The 21,712-nt window shown below is 61.1% G+C and overlaps 1 protein-coding gene across 7 annotated transcripts in view; it reads left to right on the forward strand.

Annotated features, from left to right (window-relative positions):
• The window catches only part of Adarb1 (adenosine deaminase RNA specific B1), a 118,830-nt gene that overhangs the window by 60,682 nt on the left and 36,436 nt on the right, over positions 1-21,712 (forward strand). For 3 of the 7 annotated variants that reach the window (XM_013365149.4, XM_040287133.2, XM_078044790.1), the window contains exons 1-6: positions 4,445-4,487; positions 8,813-9,744; positions 12,570-12,684; positions 14,153-14,321; positions 14,788-14,963; positions 15,949-16,117. In XM_013365149.4, the coding sequence (XP_013220603.1) occupies positions 4,460-4,487; positions 8,813-9,744; positions 12,570-12,684; positions 14,153-14,321; positions 14,788-14,963; positions 15,949-16,117 (1,589 nt within the window). In that variant the 5' untranslated portion in view covers positions 4,445-4,459. Of the gene's footprint in view, positions 1-4,413; positions 4,585-8,812; positions 9,745-12,569; positions 12,685-14,152; positions 14,322-14,787; positions 14,964-15,948; positions 16,118-21,712 lie in introns of those variants that run through there. The other 4 variants (XM_078044791.1, XM_013365148.4, XM_005340192.5 and 1 more) reach the window with 3 other exon arrangements.

Genomic DNA, 21,712 nt, shown 5'->3' on the forward strand with positions numbered 1-21,712 from the left:
GTGGCCCTCCGCACGGGCCTCCCAGCCCACAGGAAAGGCAGGCCGTGCACGGGAGAGTGGCGAGGCTGACTGTCTCTGGCAGGTGGCTGTGAGCGCTGCAGGTCTCTGACTTGAGAGCCGGGGTCTCGGCTTCTAAGGAAGCCGTGTGTCAGGAAAACCTGGTGTCGAAGAACCAGCTGCTGTAGGCAGAGGGGCCAGGCACGCAGATCCAGGGCCACGAAGGGGGCCATTTACTGGGGGCTTTCTGACCAGCGTGGTCAGGTAGTGGACTCACAGGTGGGGCCAGCGGGAGAGGGCTTTGGTGTGGTCAGGACGAAGGTGCTTTTGCTCAAACTGCAGTGGGCCTGGACAGTGGGGGCAATGTGAAAGGTGACTGCACTTCCCAGTGCTGTCCTGCGGAGCTCCTGTGTGGCTCCACTGGTTCTGTCTGTCTCTAGGGTGCTGAGGACTGTGCAGGTGGACAGGCCGGAGCTCTCGTGCTTCATGGTGACCGTGTCTCAGGACAGCTGTGGTCAGCCCCTGCGGGGTCCCTGCACTCCAGGCCCAGGGCATACTCACCAGCCTGCCATGTGAACATGTGGGTGTGTGTGCAGGTCGCCTCTGTCCATGCAGACCACCCTGGCTGCTGGGGGAGGGCCATCAGGGTGGACAGCACGTATCTTCCAGCCTGATGGGAGAGGGGCTGGCGTGTGGTTTGAGGGAGGAGGAGGAGCAGGTGGGCTCTGGGCATCCGGCTGGACTCCCACTGTGCATAGAGCAGGGACGGCAGGGACATGGGGCCACACGTGTCTGTGTCAGCACTGTTGCTGTCCTAGTGGGCCCCAGTAGGGTCCCCAAGAACCCAGGCCTCCTGCACACATCCCCAGCTCCTTGAACTCCCCCATGCCGTGGCCATGGGTGGCTGGTCCGTCACGGAACCCAGGGCCGTGTGCCAGTCTCTTCTGAGTTTCCTGTCGTCGCCTTCCTTGTTGGTCCATGTCCTTAGCAGCTGCTGGTGTCCCCCGTCACCTGAGCCCTGACCCCTCTGTGCTCCGCCCTTGGTGCACCTTTCTGCTCCGCCCTGGCTCCCTGGGTCAGTACCTCGCAGTATGCCGGCTGCTGCGCTCACCTCGCATCCCATTCTGCTCCGACTGGGAGTCACGTCCACGAGAGGCTGTGTGTACCCCGCCTGTGATCGCCAGGGCCAACTGGGCCGTGGGCCTGGGCATCTGTGGAGACGCTCCACGGGGTCTCCACGCGGACAGCACTGAGAGCAGAACAGGAACCAGGACGACGTGGCTCCCTGGGCAGGCGTGGCCAGTGCTGGTGGCAGGCTTTGCCTTCCCGGACGCCCCATGGGGACTGTGCTCGCAGTCGCAGTGGAGCAGCTGGCGCTCGTCCTGGTTTTCTTCTCCACTGAACAGTGGTTCTGGCCCCCCACCTGTGGGTTTGGAGTGAGAGTCGCACAGAGGAGCCCAGGTGCAGTCCTCTCTGCGAGTTTGCATTTTACAGCTGTTTAAACGAGACCCCTGAGGCCGGACAGAAAATGTGAAACTGACTTAGCACCGCCTTCCGCGAGGGAAGAGGTGTGGGGATCCTGGTCATTTCATCTGGGTACCACTCGCCTCCACTTCTTTAAAGACCTGTAAGTTTTGGTGGCTCCAGGGTAGCCTTTCCCCCAGCGTGGTGGGGGGTGTTCCAGGCCCGAGGCACCCTGAGCCCCGGGGAGCACCCACAGCGTCTTTTCTCTGCCAAGGGACACCGCGGCTCCCCTCTGCAGGTGAGAGTTGGGCAGGAGGTGACTGTGCACAGCTGTTGTTCTGCAGCTGCAAAGGACATGGGGGGAGCTCTCCAGCAGGCCTGGGGCTCCGTCTTCCCGTGGCGTCTACTGGAGGCGCCCAGTTCAGCACCAGGTGCCTCTGCGTGCGCCTTGGTCTGGGACTGGCACAGCACACGTGGCCTTGGGGCCCACCTGGGTCCTTTCTTTCGGTTCAGACTGTTCTGGTTACTTGGACTTTCCTTTTTTCACGTGAACATGAAAACCTGCTCGCTGCCCCGTGAAGGAGGTCCTGTGCCACTGGGCCCTTGGCCTCCCGCTGTGGGCGGACCTCCCCTGCCCCAGGTGCATCCCATCCTGAGTGCGGCTGGAAGTGGAGCCCTTCTTTCCTCCTGCCTCTGGGCTCTCGGTGAGGCTTTGACCCTGCACCTCTGGAGGCTGTTCAGGAGGCAGCGTGCGTTGAGCCAGGCGGCCGCTGCTCTGGGCCCCGACCTTCTGCCAGTGCTGCATCTGCAGGTGCGGGAGCGGAGGTCCCAGCCTCTCCACCTGCAGGCCTGCTGTGTGGCCACCTTCCACTGTGACACGGTCCCTGGTCCTTTTTAGGACTTACGTAAAGTCCTAAAAAGTAGGAGACAAGGAGACAAGGCGTGTGTCAGGGCCAGGAGACCTGCACTGGGCACCCTTCCTGCCAGGACCTGCCCGTCCTCACCCCCAGGGTCTTTCTTCCTGCCTGAGGGCGGGGCCTTCCCACTGCCCATGTTGACCGACCCACCGACCGGAGTGAGCCTCCGCCTGAGACCTGCCTGACCCAGTGCAGCTGGTGTCGCTACAGAACCCCCCCACCCCTGCCATGCTTGGTCACTCTCCCGGCTTTGCCTGTGAGGGGAAGGGCGCTGCCTCCTGTGGTGTTGAGCCCTGCTGGCCCTGTGACTCCTCCTGCTGAGGGCCTCCTGCTGCCCCTTTCAGAGTTCCAGTGGCAGCACAGGTGGCCTGTCCCCTCCAGGTGGGGTTGGGAGCGGGAGGGCACAGCCTGTTGCCGCCTACAGGACAGAAGCAGCCCCACTGCCAGGCCGACCCCCAGCAGGCCCTGGGGCCTCTTTCCGCCTGGGGCCGGGTTTCGGGGGCTGGGGCCGAGGGTCCCGTCTGGGCTGTCCTCTTGGGGCCTGCCCTCTCCTGGTCCTCTGGCCAGGGACCTGGTGTGCGTGGGCTCCTGTGTGAGTTTGTGCTGTTGCTGTTCCAGGTTTCCAGTGCTCCAGCTCCTTGTCGGGGGACTCGGGCTGCTCTCCATGTGCCCTCTCTTTGCCTTTCGGTGACCTTGTGTCTGTTTAAGACCCAGGGCAGGGCTCTTGGTGGGCATGGTGGAGGGAGGGGCACTCTGCTCCCTCTCCCTGTGGGGCAGCCCCGGCCTTGGCACAGCATTTCAGCAGGCAGGAGGGGCTGTGGACTGGCTCCCTTGCTGCCCCGAGGTCAAGCAGGGTGCCTGGTGCTCCCCTTGACCTGCAGCTGCGCCAGGTCACGGCTCTGTTCACTGGCCCGCGCCGACCTCTCTCCCAGCTTGGCTGGGCCCTGGGTCACCTTCCGTCTCTCCCAGCTGCCCTCCCAGCCGAGAGGCCCCAGTTCCCCGCTTGCTGAGGGCACCAGTCCTGCCAGCCACGCTTCTGACCTCCCGTCTGAGACTACGCTGAAAAAGCACGCGTGTTGACTTTCCATCACGGAAACATCAAGACGAGATGCAGCGTGTGCTGCTGAGTCCCCCGTGGCTGCGTCTGCCTGGCTTAGTTCTCTGGTGTCCTCTTGAGGTGGCGATGACACAAGACCGTGCCTCCAGCCCCCGCAGAGAGCTCTGCAGCCCAGGCGTCCTCACAGCGCGTTCACCAGGAATGCAGTGAGACTCAGGACACACACCGGTGACCGTCGCCCGAGGACCCGCATCCTCCATACAGGACAATACCCCCACGCCTGGCCACAAGCCACCATGCTCTGAAGCAGTGGATGTGCCTTCTTATATTTATAGTGGGCATTCTGTTTGCACAAAAGCAGCATCGCTGCAGAACCTCAGGTCCTGTCCTGGGTGCAGTGTGCTGAGGTTCTTTGTCACCAACTGTCACACAGTCATGAAGGCTGTCAGAGATGCTGGGCGGAGACTGTGCAGAGTGGCTAGGGACTGGGCAGCCACAGCACCTGTTCCGCAGCGAGTCCTGGGTCTCTCCTGGGAATCCAGCCGTGGTCACCTGAGGCTAGTGGGTCACCTGGATACTTGCTGGTCTGTCCAGCTGCTTCATAGTGCAGTACTGGGTGAAGCTTGGCCGGTGGTGTGCCTTTGCTTCATTCCAAGCCTCACATTGACCCAGGGTGAAAACTGGACAGTCACTGGTGGGGGGACTCACTGAGTTGTGTGGTCAGCAGGTGTGATCACTGGGCTTCGCCCCCAGGTGGGTTACCCCTTGGTCCCCAGTTTTTCACGCCCTGCTCTGCCCAAGTGGAGCGTGAGGTCCTGGCCCCTGGCTGTGACCCTGTTCTGCCCTCCGCTGTCCTCCTCGCGGGTCCCAGCTGGGGTTCTGGGTGCTCGGGTGCTGCGAGGAGACAGGGCAGAGCCAGGACCCCTGCCTCCGCTCCGTGACCATCGCACTAAGCCTTGTTTCCTTGCTGTCTTTCAGACAGAAACGGCCTCCGCCAGTCAAGAACTCTCAAAAGCACTTTGCCATGGATCTAGAAGATGAAGAGAACATGAGTAAGACCTGGGCCCGCCGCGCAGTGCCCGGCAGATAGCGTCCCGTCCGACTCGGGGTCTGCCCACCTGATCGGCACGACCGCCCGGGCACGCCGATGTGGGTCTTGGCGGTGGCGCGCTCTTCCGTATCTCTGTGGTGTCTGAGGGGGTCTTTCCCTCCAGTCCCCTGTGCAGGTTTCACTCCGTTCTCGTCACCAGCTGTCATTTTGGGGGAAATGTGCCTCCAGGTGTGCAGCCCGTAAGTCTGCACGGCTTGTGAGGGTGTGCCACAGCGTGGTCCTGGGCACTCAGAGATGTCCCCTGCACTGACCTGGGGGCCTGGCTGCTGGGCAGGCCGGGGCACGGTCAGCTCCTGCCTCTGGGAGGGTCTCACCATCTCCAGCTCCAGTGACCTCCCGGGGTCTGGGAATTGGGGCCAGCACTTCTAGACCTTTCCTTTGCACACCATCCTTTGGGCCACCAGCCCCTCAGGCTCCTTCTGTCACACACTGTCACAGGTGTGGAGAGTGCTGCTCCATCCCAGGGCTGAAGGCAGGAGCGTGTGCAGGCCGTCAGGGGACGAGGTCGTGTTTCTGTCTGACAGACGTAGGTGCCCACAGACGGACGTGCCCGGCTGACAGACGTAGGTGCCCACAGACGGACGTGCCCGGCTGACAGACCTAGGTGCCCACAGACGGACGTGCCCGGCTGACAGACGTAGGTGCCCACAGACGGACGTGCCCGGCTGACAGACCTAGGTGCCCACAGACGGACGTGCCCGGCTGACAGACGTAGGTACCCACAGACGTAGGTACCCACAGACGAACATGCCTACAGACGTAGGTGCCCACAGACGAACGTGCCCGGCTGACAGACGTAGGTGCCCACAGACCTAGGTGCCCACAGACGGACGTGCCCGGCTGACAGACGTAGGTGCCCACAGACGTAGGTACCCACAGACCAATGTGCCTGGCTGACAGACCTAGGTGCCCACAGACCAATGTGCCCGGCTGACAGACCTAGGTGCCCACAGACCAATGTGCCCGGCTGACAGACCTAGGTGCCCACAGACCAATGTGCCCGGCTGACAGACCTAGGTGCCCACAGACCAATGTGCCCGGCTGACAGACCTAGGTGCCCACAGACCAATGTGCCCGGCTGACAGACCTAGGTGCCCACAGACCAATGTGCCCGGCTGACAGACGTAGGTGCCCACAGACGTACAGGCCCGGCTGACAGACCTAGGTGCCCACAGACGTATGTGCCCAGCTGACAGACGTAGGTGCCCACAGACGTAGGTGCCCACAGACGTATGTGCTCAGCTGACAGACATATGTGCCCACAGACGTAGGTACCCACAGACGAACGTGCCCACAGACGAACGTGCCCGGCTGACAGACGTAGGTGCCCACAGACGGACGTGCCCGGCTGACAGACCTAGGTGCCCACAGACGTAGGTGCCCAGCTGACAGACGTCGGTGCCCACAGACGGACGTGCCCGGCTGACAGACCTAGGTGCCCACAGACGTATGTGCTCAGCTGACAGACATATGTGCCCAGCTGACAGACGTCGGTGCCCACAGACGGACGTGCCCGGCTGACAGATGTACATGCCCGGCTGACAGACCTACATGCTTAGCTGACAGACGAACGTGCCCAGCTGACAGACATGCGTGCCCACAGACGGACGTGCCCGGCTGACAGACGTACGTACTTAGCTGACAGACATATGTGCCTGGCTGACGGACCTACGTGTCTAGCTGACGGATGTTCCTGCCCAGCTGACAGACGTACCTGCCCAGCTGACAGATGGACGTGCCCACCTGATAGACGGACGTGCCCGGCTGACGGATGTACCTGCCCAGCTGACAGATGGACGTGCCCGGCTGACTAAGTTCCTGGCTGATGGGTGTGCGTGCCCAGCTGACAGACGTGTGCGCCTGGCCAACGTACATGCCTGCCTGGCTGACCTGTGTTGGTGCTTGGGTGCTTCCGTCTCAAGGAGTGCCTGCAGCCTCGTGTGCCGGTCCCCTTTTGCAGCAGTGGTGACGTCCACTAGCACCTGCTCTGTGCACCTCCTGAGAGTCCACACCAAACCAGCAGAGGCCGTGGCCCTGCTCTTGCTGGCCACCCGAGTCCAGCAGCCCTCAGAAGTGCCTGTGCCCCTGCTGCCCTGCGTGGGGACTGTCGGTCTCTCCTGCCTTGAGGGCGGGTGGACGTGGTGTGTCTCAGGTCACTGTCCTCCTCAGTCTTGCCCTTGAGAGCTTTTCAAAACGCAGGCGTAGGGTTCTGCTGCCAGTTCCTCTGCCGTTTCTGGTTTTGCCAGGTTTTGAGAGTGAGTGTGGCCTCATTTCAGAAGGCCCTTAGCCGTGTGTTGGGGTGACTCCTGTGGCAGCCCCCTGACGAGAACCCTCCCCAACCATTTTCCTGAGAAGGTGAGCCAGGGTCTAAGCCAACACGGAGCGCCCTGGCTCCACGTCCGTCCTTCTGAAGGGCAGCAGCTAGCGGGGGCCAGGCAGGCGTCTGTCCCGGAGGCACCGTGAGGACGGGTCTTTCGCAGGTCGCACTCGCCTCCTGTGCCTGGGGGTCCTGGGTAGAAGGCGGCCAGCTCCCCAGCCTCTGCCACGGAGGAGGCCCTGGAGTGGGCGGGACCGGGCGGGAGCTGCTGTCCTGTGGTCTCTACACTGTGGAGGCCGCTGTTGGGGGTGACTGGCCACTGGCTGTGGGTCTACAGAGGCGTCCGGCGACCCGCGGGGTCTCCCCGCTGATGTCCTGTGCAGCGGCGGAGGCCTGTGCACAGCTGGCCCTGCCGTCCTTGCTGCCCTCTGATCCATGTGGGCTCTCTCTTTTAACCTTTTCTTCCTTTGAGTTCCGAAAGGAGTAACCTACCGGCCTTTTGCTGGAGGATGTTATAAATGGAAATTCTGTCATTCCGGCAGCTTTGTGGACTGGAGGAGTGGTGTGTGTGTCACTCGGCCGTGGAGGGAAGCCCAGGTCTCAGCCAGCGCCTGGGGTGCAGGGCAGCGTCCAGGGCCTTCCCGGGTCCTCAGTGCCAGGAGCAGGAGCACCCCCCCCCGGGCTCACAGGGTGTGACCTCCCAAGTCCACCTGGGCACTGCTCAAGTTCCAGGAGCACCTGGGATTGAGCGGGTCCCAGGCCCCCGGGGCGAGTGGGGGTCCTGTGGTGCTGGCCAGAGCCGCTGTGCCTCTGTCCACCTGCACAGGAGAGCGAGTGCTCCTTTCCCCTTAAAAGCAGAGCCGTGGTCCTCTTGCCTTAGAGTTCCAGAGTTCTAAAGTCTGTGACGTGGCTCTGAAGGGTGGACGAGTAGATCATTCTGCAGGCCCACCAGAGAGTTGTGTTTAAAATATAGAACGGCCAGACTTAGTTATGAGGCCTGTTCACAGCAGTCTTGTACTTTGTGCTTGTATTTTTTTCTATCATGGAACATATTAAAATTTCTGAGGTAAAGATCCCTGCCTATAATGAAAAATTTCAAATGAATACCAGAAATAAAGTCGTATCCTTCAAAAATAATCTCTAAAAAGTCATAGTGTTTTATATAATTATGTAAACAGCTTTTTTGAATTATAAACTAAATGAAATGGTCACATATATGGGTTGACTATTTTTAAACTGAAAAACTAATTGATTTGTGGATGTGTTTTAAAGTGCTGCTTCCTCTTGTGAGAGATGCCGCAGTTTAAAACTCAGGGGCATCGTGGGGTGGGTGCCCTTGGGCAAGAGGGCCTCCCTGGGTGAACGGGGCATCTGTCTGTCCCGACACGCTGCCATTTCACAGACTAATTAATGGGGACTTCGGAGGATTAACTTATGTCTCATATTTAGAAAAGATCGAGTAAAGTATTTCTGGATGATTCGGAATATTCTCAGTAGAAAAACTTTTAAAATTCTTTACCCTTTGCCAGGCAAGGTGGCACAGGCTTGTGACCCAGCAGCTCCGGGGGCTGAGGCCGGACTGCAGGCTTAAGACCAGCCTCAGAAACTTAGTGATGCCCTCAGCTACTTAGCCAGACCCTGTCTCAGAGAAAACAAAAGGACTGAAACGTGGCCTGTGGCTGAGCACCCCGGGCTCAACCCCCAGAACCACTTCTTCAACCGGCCCTTTAGGCAGAAGCCACAGGGGAGCTAGGTGGCCACTGAGCCACTGCTGGGCGCAGTGTCGAGGCTGTCAGTTCTCTGGTGGAAGGGCCTGCTCAGGCTTGCAGGGAGGAGCAGGGCACACACACACCACTCACCGTGGCAAAGAGGCCAAGGAATCTGTAAATTTTGCATTTACAAGGTCCTGCAACGAAGGCGTTGCAAGTTACTCTTTCTGGGCACCACAGGTTCCAGCAGCACTGACATCAAGGAGAACCGTAGTCTGGACATCGTGTCCCCCAAGGACGGCAGTGCCCCTGGGCCTGGTGAGGGCCTGCAGCTCCCTGGTGGGGGCAGCAGTGGCACTGGCCGGAAGCGGCCCCTGGAGGAGGGCAGCAATGGCCACTCCAGGTACCGCCTGAAGAAGCGGAGGAAAGCGCCAGGGCCCGTGCTGCCCAAGAATGCACTGATGCAGCTGAACGAGATCAAGCCCGGCCTGCAGTACACGCTGCTCTCCCAGACGGGGCCCGTGCACGCCCCGCTCTTCGTCATGTCCGTGGAGGTTAACGGGCAGGTCTTCGAGGGCTCCGGCCCCACCAAGAAGAAGGCAAAGCTGCATGCTGCAGAGAAGGCCCTGAGGTCCTTCGTCCAGTTTCCCAATGCCTCCGAGGCCCACCTGGCTATGGGTAGGACCCTGTCCGTGCACACAGACTTCACTTCTGACCAGGCCGACTTCCCTGACACGCTCTTCAATGGCTTCGAGACCCCAGACCGGGTGGAGTCCTTCTGCATGGGCTCCAACGGAGACGAGTCCCTCAGCTCCAGCGGGGACCTCAGCCTGTCGGCCTCACCTGTGCCCGCCAGCCTTGCCCAGCCCCCCCTGCCAGGCCCACCACCCTTCCCGCCGCCCAGTGGGAAGAACCCTGTGATGATCCTGAATGAGCTGCGTCCAGGGCTGAAGTATGACTTCCTCTCTGAGAGCGGGGAGAGCCATGCCAAGAGCTTCGTCATGTCCGTGGTGGTGGACGGCCAGTTCTTCGAGGGGTCGGGCAGGAACAAGAAGCTGGCCAAGGCTCGGGCTGCACAATCGGCCCTGGCCACCATCTTCAACCTGCACCTGGACCAGACGCCATCACGCCAGCCCGTGCCCAGCGAGGGGCTGCAGCTGCACCTGCCACAGGTAAGAGGCGCCTGCTGGAGCAGCAGCCCCGCGCCTGGCCACACTGCGCAGCGTGGGCTCTGCCTCAGCAGGAGGTGGGCTGGTAAGTCTGGCAGGGCAGCTCTCCTTGATTTCATGGCCGGATGGGGGAGAGACCATGGTCCCTAGTGCACGCTGGGGCTGTCAAGGGCAGTGCAGGGACTCCCAAGACCCCGTCCCCAGGCCAGAGTCTCAGTCACGACCTGTGGTCCCCACAGCAAGCCCTGTCAGGATGGGGAGAGCCCAACACTGGACATGGCCCCTCAGCGAATGCTCACTCACCTCCCCAGGGGAGTCTGTGCACCAGGTCAGGGCTGCTGGCTGGACCACTACGGGCAGCCAGGAGACCCAGGCTGCATTCCCCAGGCAGCAGCCTAGCAGGGCAGAGAAGGTGCTGGGGGCAATGGGGACCACATGCCAGAGGGGCATCCACAAGCACTCCAGGGCCTACCATTGCCCAGGAGTCTCTGCACCCTGAGTGCCCTGCGTGGCACCTGTGTGAGGCTCCTTCCTGCTGGACTGGACATGGGCAGCCTCTGAGGTTTGTCCCCTGATAAAATCAAGGTGAAGAGAGGGAGCTGCAGTGGCTCTGGTGGCATCCGAGAGGGAGGGAGTGGGCGTCCTGGCTCTCTGGAGGCCCAGCTGCTGCAGTCTTGCTTCTGTCCTTGGAGCCTGAGTCCCGCTGGTCTGTGGTGAGGACCGCATTCCACTCCTGTTCTGCTTCCTCTTCCCGCGCCTTCTTCTTGGGAGGCGGTGCACCCCCCAGACCTGGACCAGGCAGGCTGACATCCTCCTGGGACCAATACGGGGTTTCTGTTGACCCCTGCAGCTGGAGTCTGGGACCAGGAGTTCTGCAGAGGAGGAACTGGTTCTCTTCTGCCTCTAGCGACTGAATGCCGCGTCAGCATGGAGGGGCAGCTGATGCCGTGGGGAACCAGTGCTTGCTTCCCGCATTGGCCCTGGCCAGCATCGCTCCCGAGCTGCTGGTCGGCTGCCGCTGTGCAGACTGGCAGCAGCGGTTCCCCAGGGATGCCTCACCCTGGGCCCGTGCCTGGCTTGGGCTTCTCCACTGGCGCAGAAGTCTGCCGTGCCCATCGTCCCTGTCCACGGTGCTCTCCAGGCCCTGCGTGCTCAGCTGCTGTGGGTCTTCACCCAGGCCCCGAGGGGACATGGACAGCGCAGGGAAGCAGATGGAAGCGTGCCCAGGGGTACATGGCCTGGCCGTGCCTCAGCCACCTCAGTGAGGAGAGGACCAAGTGTCCAGCTTGGGAGGGCTTCTAGTGGGGCCTGGCTGTGGGGAGGGGCACGGCTGGCAGGCCCCGGCTTGCTTCTGGCCCTCTGTAGTCCAGAACCTCGGGTGGGAGCTATGTCCTCCCAACCCTCCTGGGTCCCCTCCTGTGTCCGTTCAGCCCTCCGCAGTGTCTCCTGACGCCCTCGGGGCTCAGGCGGGTCCTGTGTTGCTCAAAGGACCAGGGTGGGCTTTCCTAGGACTGGTCCTGCTGGGCATGTTGCTGGGCTCTGCGGTTTTCTGCCTGGAGGTTTCAGAGCACCTGTTTTGGAGTGGACAGGGGTCTTTGCTGTTGTCCCGGGGTCCCTGGAAGGCCCCAGGCCCAGCCTTCTGGTTCAGGACCACCTCCCCACATTTCTGGCACAGGGTTAGGGAGCTCAGAGTGTTGGCCACGTGAGGTCTGCCGGGTTTCATCCACCTCAGGGCTGGGCAGGCTGTGGAGGCTCCCGGGCTGCTGTGTGGCTCCTGGGACGCGTGGCCTGGCCTGGCTGGCAGAGCCTGCTACCTCCACATCACAGCCACCTGGACTCAGAGGGGGCTGCTTCTGCACCACAGGGCGCGAGGCCACCTCCCCTCGTGGTTCTAGCTCTCCGCTCCCCGGGCACTGGTGCTGGGCTGCCCCCAGGCAACGGCAGCTGGTTTCCTGGCTGAGTCCCACCTGCTGCCCGGGCTGTGAGTGCCCTGCATGGCCTTCTTCGCTGGCCCCTGTCCGCCCTCAGGCCTGTGCTGCTGATGTCCCCAGGGCTGAGGGGGCGTTGGGGGTCCAGCACACCACACCTGCCCTGGCCTGTGCTCTGGGTGCCCTGGTATCTACTGTGCAGTGACGGGGACAGTCCTGCCCAAGGAGGGTGGCCCCTGGGAGCAGTGGCATTGCCGTGCGCTGTGGACGCGCTTCCCGAGGATCAGGGGACAGGGTTGGCCGGGGCCACTGGGTTGTGCGACAGGTGAGTTGGTGGCATCTGGCAGACTTGGCTTGACACCCCAAAGACTCTGTCACTGTCTCCAAGATGAATCTGAAGCCGAGAAGCCACCTCGGGGCCTGACAGAGGCACTTGCCTCGAGCAGGGCACCCTGTGCCCAGGCGTCCCCCCTGCCGTGTTGGCACCGCCCCCTCCCGGCGGACTCAGTGCCGCTCGCGCTCACATGCGGCCTGAGCACTTCTCCTCCCGCTGCCCTTTGTCACAAGGAGGGCCAAAGAGGACCTGTTCCCTCCCTGAAAGTGCTGTGGCCACAGCAGGGTGGCTGAGGGTCAGCAGGCAGGGCAGCAGATCCAGGGAACTGGGTTTCCCCAGGTGAGGGGGGCTGGGGGCCTGGAGGACCCCAGCTGAGTCCCGCATGACATTTTGGCCCCTGTTTCGAGGGATGTTTTGGAGGAAACACACATTTGTCACCTTTACCCAGTGGTCCCTGGGGTGGCCATGGTCCGCCAGCGTCCCTGTGTGAGGGGCCACGTGTGCTGGCATGGAGAGGCGCTGGCTCCCAGGTGTACGAGGCCTGACCTCGGGTCCTTCCTCCCCAGGTGCTGGCAGACGCCGTCTCGCGCCTGGTCCTGGGTAAGTTCAGTGACCTGACAGACAACTTCTCCTCACCTCACGCACGCAGAAAAGTGCTGGCCGGAGTCGTCATGACCACAGGTAGCCGTGTCCACCTGTCTACCCTCCTCTCTCCCTGTGTGGTCTGCTCTCATGGGCGGGGCTCTGTGTGCGGGCAGTAGCTGCCCTGGGCCCTCCCCTGGCCACGGTGCAGCTCGGCAGAGTCGGGCCATCCAGCCCAGGGCACAGCAGTCGGGCCTGACGCCCAGGCCACCCAGGAGGGCTCCTCCTGTCCCCTCCTGTGGACGGCCTCTGGCCTCCGCCTGTCCTGAGGCAGCTGACCGGGAGCCTGGCTACCAGGCGAGGCTGCCGGGGAGGGGCTCAACCAGGGGCAGGACGGCTGGGGAGTGCAGGTCAGGGGGCGGGGGAAGTGCTGGTCATTCCTCAGTTTCTTCCGGAAGTTTCCAGGAGTGAAAGAAGCTGGGGTCCTCCATGGAAACTCTGAGGAAAAGCCAGTGCCTGGCCCCTGGGTGGGGTGGGGCCCAGGAGAGGACCCTGTTTCCTGGGGGCTCTACTCCCAGCCGGGGTCACCCAGCATGGACTCTCCGGTGCAGGCAGAGGCCAGGCAGGGAGGGAGGTGGGGAGGGTGACACCTGCCAGCCAGGGAGAAACCTGGTTCCCTGTGCGGGGCACCGTGGCCCCTCTCCCAAGGTGGCCACCTCTTCAAGTCGTAGGGGGACATGAATCTGGTGCTCAGCCTGGTGCCCGGGAGTCGTGGCTGCTGTGGTCATGGCTGTGCTGCTGGCCGCGGCCTGCCGGTCTTAGGGTGCCACTTGTGAGCTGGCTCCCTGCGAGCTCCGTGCCCTCGGGGGAGAGGCCAGCTGGTCCTTCCTCAGGTGCCCAGTCACCAGGGAAGAGGTGGCACCACATACTGAATCTTCCCGTGATCGTTGGCTCAAAGCCAAAAGTGCGTCTGAAGCCAGGGGGCAGCAGCACTGGCCTGGCATTGTCGGGAGTCAGCCTGCTGAGGATGGTCTGCCAGGGCGCCGCCCCTGGCACCTCTCAGCCCTGGCCACAAGGCGAGGCTGCCACCAGCCCCCACCCAGGTCACTGTGTCTCTTCTGGCACAGGGGGTGGGACCCAGGGCCTCTGGGCCTAGGCAAGTGCTAGGCTGTACCCTGAGCCCCACCCAGCTCACACCAGTCTCTGGGCCTGTGGCCTGTCCCGCCAGGCTGTCCCAGGTGGCCCCTCGCCAGCATGGTTGAACGTGACGGGCTCTCGACGTGAGGGGCCTCGGCACCTTTGAGCCCTCTGCTGCACCTCTTGGGTGATTTGGTTCTGGCTTCACCCTCACTCCCAGGCTGGCCAGTCTCTTCACGGTGCTGCGTTCCTGGGCAGTGGGGGGGGCAGTGCACCTGCCCTGCTGCATGAGGGCCCTGTGCTCCGGGACGGGCTGGGCAGCTGTGAGCGCAGGCGGGCAGGCGGCGGCAGGCGGCGGGGCGGCTCATCATCTGTGACCTGGAGGGCCTGGGCGCCTCCTGCGTGGCTGCAGCGCTCTCCTGCCCTCCAGGCACAGACGTGAAGGACGCCAAGGTGATCAGTGTGTCCACGGGCACCAAGTGCATCAATGGGGAGTACATGAGCGACCGCGGCTTGGCGCTGAACGATTGCCACGCGGAGATCATCGCCCGCCGCTCCCTGCTCAGGTTCCTCTACACGCAGCTGGAGCTCTACCTGAAGTGAGTGCGGAGCCCCTGACGCGGTGCAGACCCTGGAACAGCATGTGGGCGTGATCCCGCTGCTGCCCTGCTCTGCCCGCGCTCAGTCCCAAGAGCCACCGAGTCAGGAACACATGCGCAGGCACAGGTGCAGGCACACGCCCTGTAGACGTGGCCGGGCCGTGGTGCCCAGGCCTGCAAAGGCCGTGTGGTCCCGCTCTGTGCAATGTGGACGTGAGGAGCCTCCCACGCTGCAGGGCCCCAGGCCTGGCCTGACCTTCCTCTGCCAGGCCACGCGCTGTGTCTGGCTGTCTGAAACACGCATGGGGGGCAGGAGTCGCTCTTGCTCAATGACCTGGCCCTCCCCGAGGTGGCCTGAGGTCCCCCGAAGCCGGCCTGCCTGTGGGAAGCACCCTGAAAACCCTGCCTCTCAACCCAAGCAGCTCAGGTCACCCTGCCACTGCTCCTTTGTTTGTTGGTTTTGCAGTAGCAAAGAGGACCAGAAGAGCTCCATCTTCCAGAAGTCGGAGCGCGGAGGGTTCCGGCTGAAGGACACCGTGCAGTTCCACCTGTACATCAGCACCTCTCCCTGCGGAGACGCCCGGATATTCTCGCCCCACGAGCCGGTGCTCGAAGGTGTGAGGCTGGACCAGCAGGCAGCAGGTCCTCAAGGAAACTTACCCCGTAGAGAGGGCAGGCGCAGCACGCGGTGTCCTGGGTGTGGGTCCGATGGGAGATGCCGTCACAGCATGGGCTCCTTCTTCCCAAGTGGCCGTTGAACTAGAAAACGCTAATGAATGCAAAATGCCAATTCTAAAGCAAGAAAGGAAAATGCAACTTCCGATTAACTGAGTCCTGAGAACAGGGTGAAGGTGTCAGACCAAAGTCGTACCCACACCCACGCCCGAGTGTCTGCATCAGGTGCCCGGTGCTTGTGTGTGTGGCGACTAACTCCCTGACTCGCTCCCAAGCACACAGCTGCTACTTCAGGAGCGGTGGACACTGGTGCCAAGTGGGCCACCGTCACCGCCGGCCAGTGCCCTGGTTGTGGCAGTTTGTATCCATGTCCTTCTCCCAAGGTTGGGCATGTGCGTCCACACTGCAGGGTTGGTGACATCCTCTTCCTGGATTATAAAGCCAATGTCGTCCCCCAGCGAGTGGCTGCTCTTAAAATATGAGAAAGAGGGGCTGGGGCTGGGGCTGAGGGGTGGAGCACTCGCCTGGTTCGGTCCTCAGCACCACATATAAATGAAGTAAAGATATTAAAGAAATCTATGAGAAAGAAAGTGGAAACCACTCAGTGGGTGCCCCAGGGCTAATGGTGGCTGTGTGCCGGCACACCTTACAGAAAGCTCTTTGATGTACAAGGGGTAAGCTACTGCAAATGGCCCTGGCTGAGTCAGCAGCCCTGGGTGCTTCCTCCTGTTCTCTCCCACCGTTGTCTTGATGGAAATCGTCTCAGTGGGGATGGAAGGCTCCTTGCCCGGCCCCCACGGAGGCCCCTTCTTGAGTCCTTTCTGTAAACCTGAGCTGCATGAGTGTCTTGGGTAGGTGGCATGAACGTGCTGCATGTGTGCAGGTACTTCATGCCTGGACGTGCCACGGCCTGGTGCTCCACCCTGACCTTTGAACTTGCTTTCTCTCTCAGAACCCTCAGATCGACATCCAAACCGCAAAGCGAGGGGACAGCTGCGGACAAAAATTGAGTCTGGCGAGGGGACGATCCCGGTGCGGTCGAACGCCAGCATCCAGACGTGGGATGGGGTGCTGCAGGGGGAGAGGCTGCTGACCATGTCCTGCAGCGACAAGATAGCACGGTAAGGCTGCCGGGGCTGCGGGCCCCCTGCCGCACACACCGGGCCTTCCCGCCGACCACTCCCTGGGTCCCCTGTGGGTGCTCCCATGCCCTCTGAGGACGCAGCTTTCCAGGGCCAGCTGGAGGGACAGGCTGCCTCTGCCAGGAGGCTCTGCCCCTCCCGTCTCACACCTGGATGCCCAGGCAGAGGGTGTGTGGAGAGCACTGCAGGTGACATCTTGGACCGCCCTCTCCCGAGGGAGGCACGGGACCCCTCAGCAGCAGAGAGGACAGCCCTGGTGCTTGGACCCTCCCTGGACATGGAGGGTGGCTGACATCCACACACCCGCCACAGGCAGGCGTTCCGAGCTCAGAGCTCCGAGCCTAGAGTAGGGGCCGCACGGCTGGCCGCCCTAGTAGGTGGCCCGGGAGCCACCTGGTCTCTTAGCTGTGTGCAGGTCATCTGTGGCGCCAAGGCTCAGTGCCCGTCCCCGAGCTTTCAGAGCCCACGTGCGATTACGGTGCACACGGGCACCCGGGTGATGGGCCTGCAGTGCCCGGTTCTGGGAGGGACAGGCCACACAGCGGCTGGGCAGCCTGTCTTCATGCTAACCCACGGGCGGACCACACACACCTCGTCTGTGATGCTCTTGAATGGGGCGGGGATCCCCAAGTTCCTGGGGCTGGGTTAGTCCTACACTTGGTCTGTTCTGCCAGAGTGTGGCGGGTGGAGTCGGTCATCTGCGGTGCCTGGGCCAGTGTGTGGCGGGTGTCCGATTATGGGGCGTGGAACATCTGCAGACTGGACCAGTGCGAGATCCCTAACCCGAAACCTGAGGTCAGGGAAAAAGGCCCGGCCCGCCCCAGCCCCCGGCTCAGCTTTCCCAGCGTAGCCCCACCGCCTGCCTGCACACGGTCGTGGGTGTGTCCCTGTGTCCTGGAATACAGAGGTAGAGCAGCTGAGCTGCCCTCTGCTCCTCACCTGCCAGTCACTGCCCAGAGTCCCCGCCCAGGTGCTCCAGGGGGACATGGGGGTGGGACATTGGGTGTCCTTCCACTGCCCACCTACAGACCTTACTATCCTTACACCTGGCCCATCCTGGTCTCCCCGACGGCCACCCCGTCGCGGACCCCCCCCCCACGCCCACCCCGTCACAGACACCCCGACGCCCACCCCGTCGCGGACACCCCGACGCCTACCCCGTCACAGACACCCTGACGCCCACCCCGTCGCGGATCCCCCGACGCCCACCCCGTCACAGACACCCCGACTCCCACCCCGTCACGGACACCCCGACGCCCACCCCGTCGCGGACACCCCGACACCTACCCCGTCACAGACACCCCGACGCCCACCCCGTCACGGACACCCCGACGCCCACCCCGTCACAGACACCCCGACGCCCACCCCGTCACGGACACCCCGACGCCCACCCCGTCGCGGACACCCCGACACCTACCCCGTCACAGACACCCCGACGCCCACCCCGTCGTGGACCCCCGACGCCCACCCCGTCGCGGATCCCCTGACGCCCACCCCGTCACAGACACCCCGACGCCCACCCCGTCACAGACACCCCGACGCCCACCCCGTCGTGGACCCCCGACGCCCACCCCGTCGCGAATCCCCCGACGCCCACCCCATCCCCCGATGCCCACCCCATCGCGGACACCCGACGCCCAGCCTCTCTGAGGCACTTGCCAGTGTCTGGAGTCAGTCTTGGCCGGGAGGTGGACTGCGCCCAGTGGCCGCCCCGCTGGCCCTGCCTGCCAGGCCTTGGGCCGTCCCTGCACGTTGCAAGTGGGAGTCGGGCTTGGTTCACGCTGCTCTCACCTGGGGAGGCAGAGGTCCTGCTGAGAGACAGGGCCGTCCACCGCGCGTCCTGCTCCCGTGAGCCTGCTCTCGGGCCCTGTGGTGCGCAGAGCACCTCATGCTGGTCTCCATCGTCCTGTGTCTCCCCGGCTCCTTTCCCTGCTTGGTGGCAGCGTCACCCTCTTTCCTTTTTGGTACTGGGGATTGAACAGGAACGGCTAACCCCTGAGCCACGTCCCAGCCCTGTTTTGTACTTTCCCCGTCCGTTTGGCTGTTATCGGCAAGGACGGCTGTGAGGTGTCTTCCCAGGAGCATGCGTGTGGTCCTTTGTGTAACGTTCGTTGACAGATTCCGTGAGGACACAGGAGAAGGGCCCACTGCAGTAAGGGCTGGTCTGAGTCTCACTGACTGGCGACTCCAGGGAATGTGGCAGCCTGTGTGTCCACAGTGACAGCCCACAGTCTCCCTAGATCAGGTATTGCTCTCGAAAGGCTTCATTACACCCAGTAAGGTTTGTTTTAGGGAGAGTTTGTGCCATTTTAGTTGGTGAAGAATTGGCCACTGATATTATCAGGTTAACATTGATAACAATGATAAATGAAGAGTTTAGAACCGGAACCTCTCACCAAGACTGGCTAACGGTTTTGTTGGGTTCGTTCCTAGTTGGCTTTGGCATCCCATTCTGTATTTTATTAGAGACAGGGTCTCGCTGAGTTGCTTGGTGCCTCACTGAGTTGCTGAGGCTGGTTTGAACTCGCAGTCCTCCTGCCTCAGCCTCCTGAGCTGCTGGAATTACAAGTGTGTGCCACCACGCCCAGCCAGCATCGCCCTCTTCAAGGTCACTCACCGGGGGCATCCTTGCCTTGGTGCTGGACTTGGTGCTTGGGTCCAGTTCACACTGAGTGGGATTTTCACAGCGGGCCTCACTGGGCGGACGTGCCACCCTTCCACTCCTGTGTCTGTCACGGGAGGGGGTCAGATCTGCCTAGGGCTCATCCTGCCCCACTCCAGGGGACGAGTGGTGCTGCACCTCGTTCTGCTGATGCCGTCAGCGACACAGATGGACGTCCCCGGTGAACTGCCCTGCTGGTGGCCTAGGCTCGCAGCGTGCTGTGGCACTGATCTGTAGCGTTCTGTTGAGGGTTTTTTTGGTTAACATTCATCAGATACTGATCTTGGTTGGCTTTCCTGTAGCGTCCTCATCAGGCTGTGATTGCAGGGTCCTGCTGGCCTCGCAGGACGAGCGTGGACGGGATTCTTCCTCTTAACTCTCTGGGAAGAATCCCGGGAGGATTGGTGCTGGTGTGTTGTGGGATTCTGCAGCGAGGCCGGGTGGCCCTGAGCTGCTCTCTGCAGGAGGTGTCTGGCTCTGCATCTCACCACCCGCGGCCTAGTGAGGTTCTGGTTTTCTTCCTGGTGAGCTGGGCGGCCGCACGGTGGGAGCTGTCTGTCTCCTGGTCGTCCCTCTGTTGTGTCCCCTACGGTTCTCTCCACGGCCGCGGCGATGGTCCTCCTGTTTCCTTTGGCGTTTCTGGTTTTTAAGTTTCTCTACTTTCCTTAGTGACAGTAGCCGAGAGCTGGTCGGTTTTGTTGGCTTTTACTCAAAGCCCTCGCGGTCTCCCTGAGTCTCCTCCCTGGCCTCGCTGCTTCCTGCTGGATTTGGCTGAGCTTCTTGGTGCTGGTCCGGGAGGTGCTGGGTTGCAGTGTGGATTCGAGACCTCGCGTGGCTCCGAGCCAGCGCGCTGCGTCCCGCGGTGTTGGCCAGCTGTGGCCCTCTCTGTCCCCCGAGGGCATTTCCTGACTGTGCTGGTGACCTCGTCCCTTCCCCCACATCTCTGCCACCTCCTGGTGGCGCACCTCGTGGCAATGCGCTTCGGCCTGTGTCCCTCCCCAGCATTTCCCCTCCTTCCCTGGACCTTCCCATGACATTCATGGGACGACCCCACAGCCTTCCTTTTCCTGTTTCCTCTCTTGCTTCCACAGAGGGGGGAAGACATTGACCCCTGACCTTCGAGTTTGGCTTCTTTTGCTTAATATAATGCTCTCGAGTTCATCCACTTTTCTGCAAAAGGCGTGATCTCAAACTTCTTTATGGCTGAATAGAACTCCATTGTGGGCCTGGGGGGTGGCTCAGTGACAGAGTGACTGCCTGGCACGTGTGAGGCGCTGGGTTCGATCCTCAGCTCCACATAAAGAGGAACAAATAAAATAAAGGCATCTGCCCATCTACAACTACAAAATAATAATAATTAAAGAAATTAAAAAAGAAACTCCGTTATCCATTCGTCCACTGAGGGGCCCCTGGCTGGTGGCACAGCCTGGCTGGGGGGAACGTACGTGCTGCTGTCAACATGGTGTGCCTGTGTCACTGGGGCAGGCCGACCTTAATTCTCAGGGTGATTACTGAGGAGGGGCTGGCTGGGTCACGTGGTGGTGCCAGGCCTGGCCTTTTGAGGACCCTGCACACGGGTTTCCACGGTGGCTGTACTGATCCACAGTCCCACCAACATGGACAAGGGTCCCACGTCCTCCCCGGCACCCCTTATTAGTGTATTTTTGGCGGCCGCCATGCTGACTGGTGTGGATGGAACCTCAGTGTGGTTCTGATTTGCACGTCCCTCATTGCTGTGGTCTTGAAGATTTTTTCATGTATTTGTTGGCCATTTGCATTTCTTCTTTTGAGAAAGGCCTGTTGGGTCCATTGCCCACGTACCAACTGGATCATTTGGTTTTGGTGTGAAGTGTTTGAGTTCTTTCCTATTCTGGATGTTCATCGTCTGTCAGACGGGTAGCTACGTGGCTCTCTCCCGTTCTGAGGCCTCTCTTCGGTTGTTGACCGTCTCCTTCTCTGTGCGGGGCTTTTTAATTCAGTGCCCTTCCGTTTGTTCACTCTGGGCCTATCTCCTCAGCTCTAGGGTCCTTCGAGAGAGTCCTTTCCTGGCCTTCATGCTGCAGTGCTGACCTCCATTTTCTCCTGGAATTGCACAGTTTCTGGTCTAATTCCGAGGTCTTTGATCATTTTGTGGATTTTTTGTGCAGGTGAGAGATAAGTGTCTAGTTTCATTCTCCTACACGAGCATAACCAGCTGTCCCAGCGCCATTTGTTAAAAGGCCGTCTTTTCTCCAAGGCGTCTTCTTGGCCCCTTTGTCCAGGGTCAGTAGATGTGGGCTGTCTCTGTCTGCCGTTCTGTGCTGTTGGTCTGGGTCTGGTTTGAAGCCAGTGCCATGCAGGTTGGTTGCTGTAGCTCCGACACGTAGTCAGGGTGAGGCCTCCAGCATTGCTTTTTTGTCTCAGGAATGCTTTGGCTATTCTGGGTCTTTTGTTCTTCCAAATAAATTTTAGGACTGTTTTTTCTAGTTTGTGAAGAAGGTCATTTGTATTTTTTTTCCATATTTCTTTTTTTTATTTCTTTTTTTATTGTTGGTCGTTCAAAACATTACACAGTTCTTAATACATCATATTTCACAGTTTGATTCAAGCGGGTTATGAACTCCCAATTTTACCCCGTATACAGCTTGCTGTATCACATCAGTTACCCTTCCATTGATTGACATATTGCCTTTCTAGTGTCTGATGTATTCTGCTGTCTGTCCTATTCTCTACTATCCCCCCTCCCCTCCCCTCCCCTCCCCTCCCCTTTTCTCTCTCTACCCCCTCTACTGTAAATCATTTCTTCCACTTGTATTATCTTGTCTTACCCCTCCTTTCCTCTTATATGTAATTTTGTATAACCCTGAGGATCGCCTTCCATTTCCATGCGATTTCCCTTCTCACTCCCTTTCCCTCCCACCTCTCATCCCTGT

Source organism: Ictidomys tridecemlineatus, chromosome 3 (genome assembly GCF_052094955.1).
Source record: "Ictidomys tridecemlineatus isolate mIctTri1 chromosome 3, mIctTri1.hap1, whole genome shotgun sequence".
NCBI classification, from domain to species: domain Eukaryota; kingdom Metazoa; phylum Chordata; class Mammalia; order Rodentia; family Sciuridae; genus Ictidomys; species Ictidomys tridecemlineatus.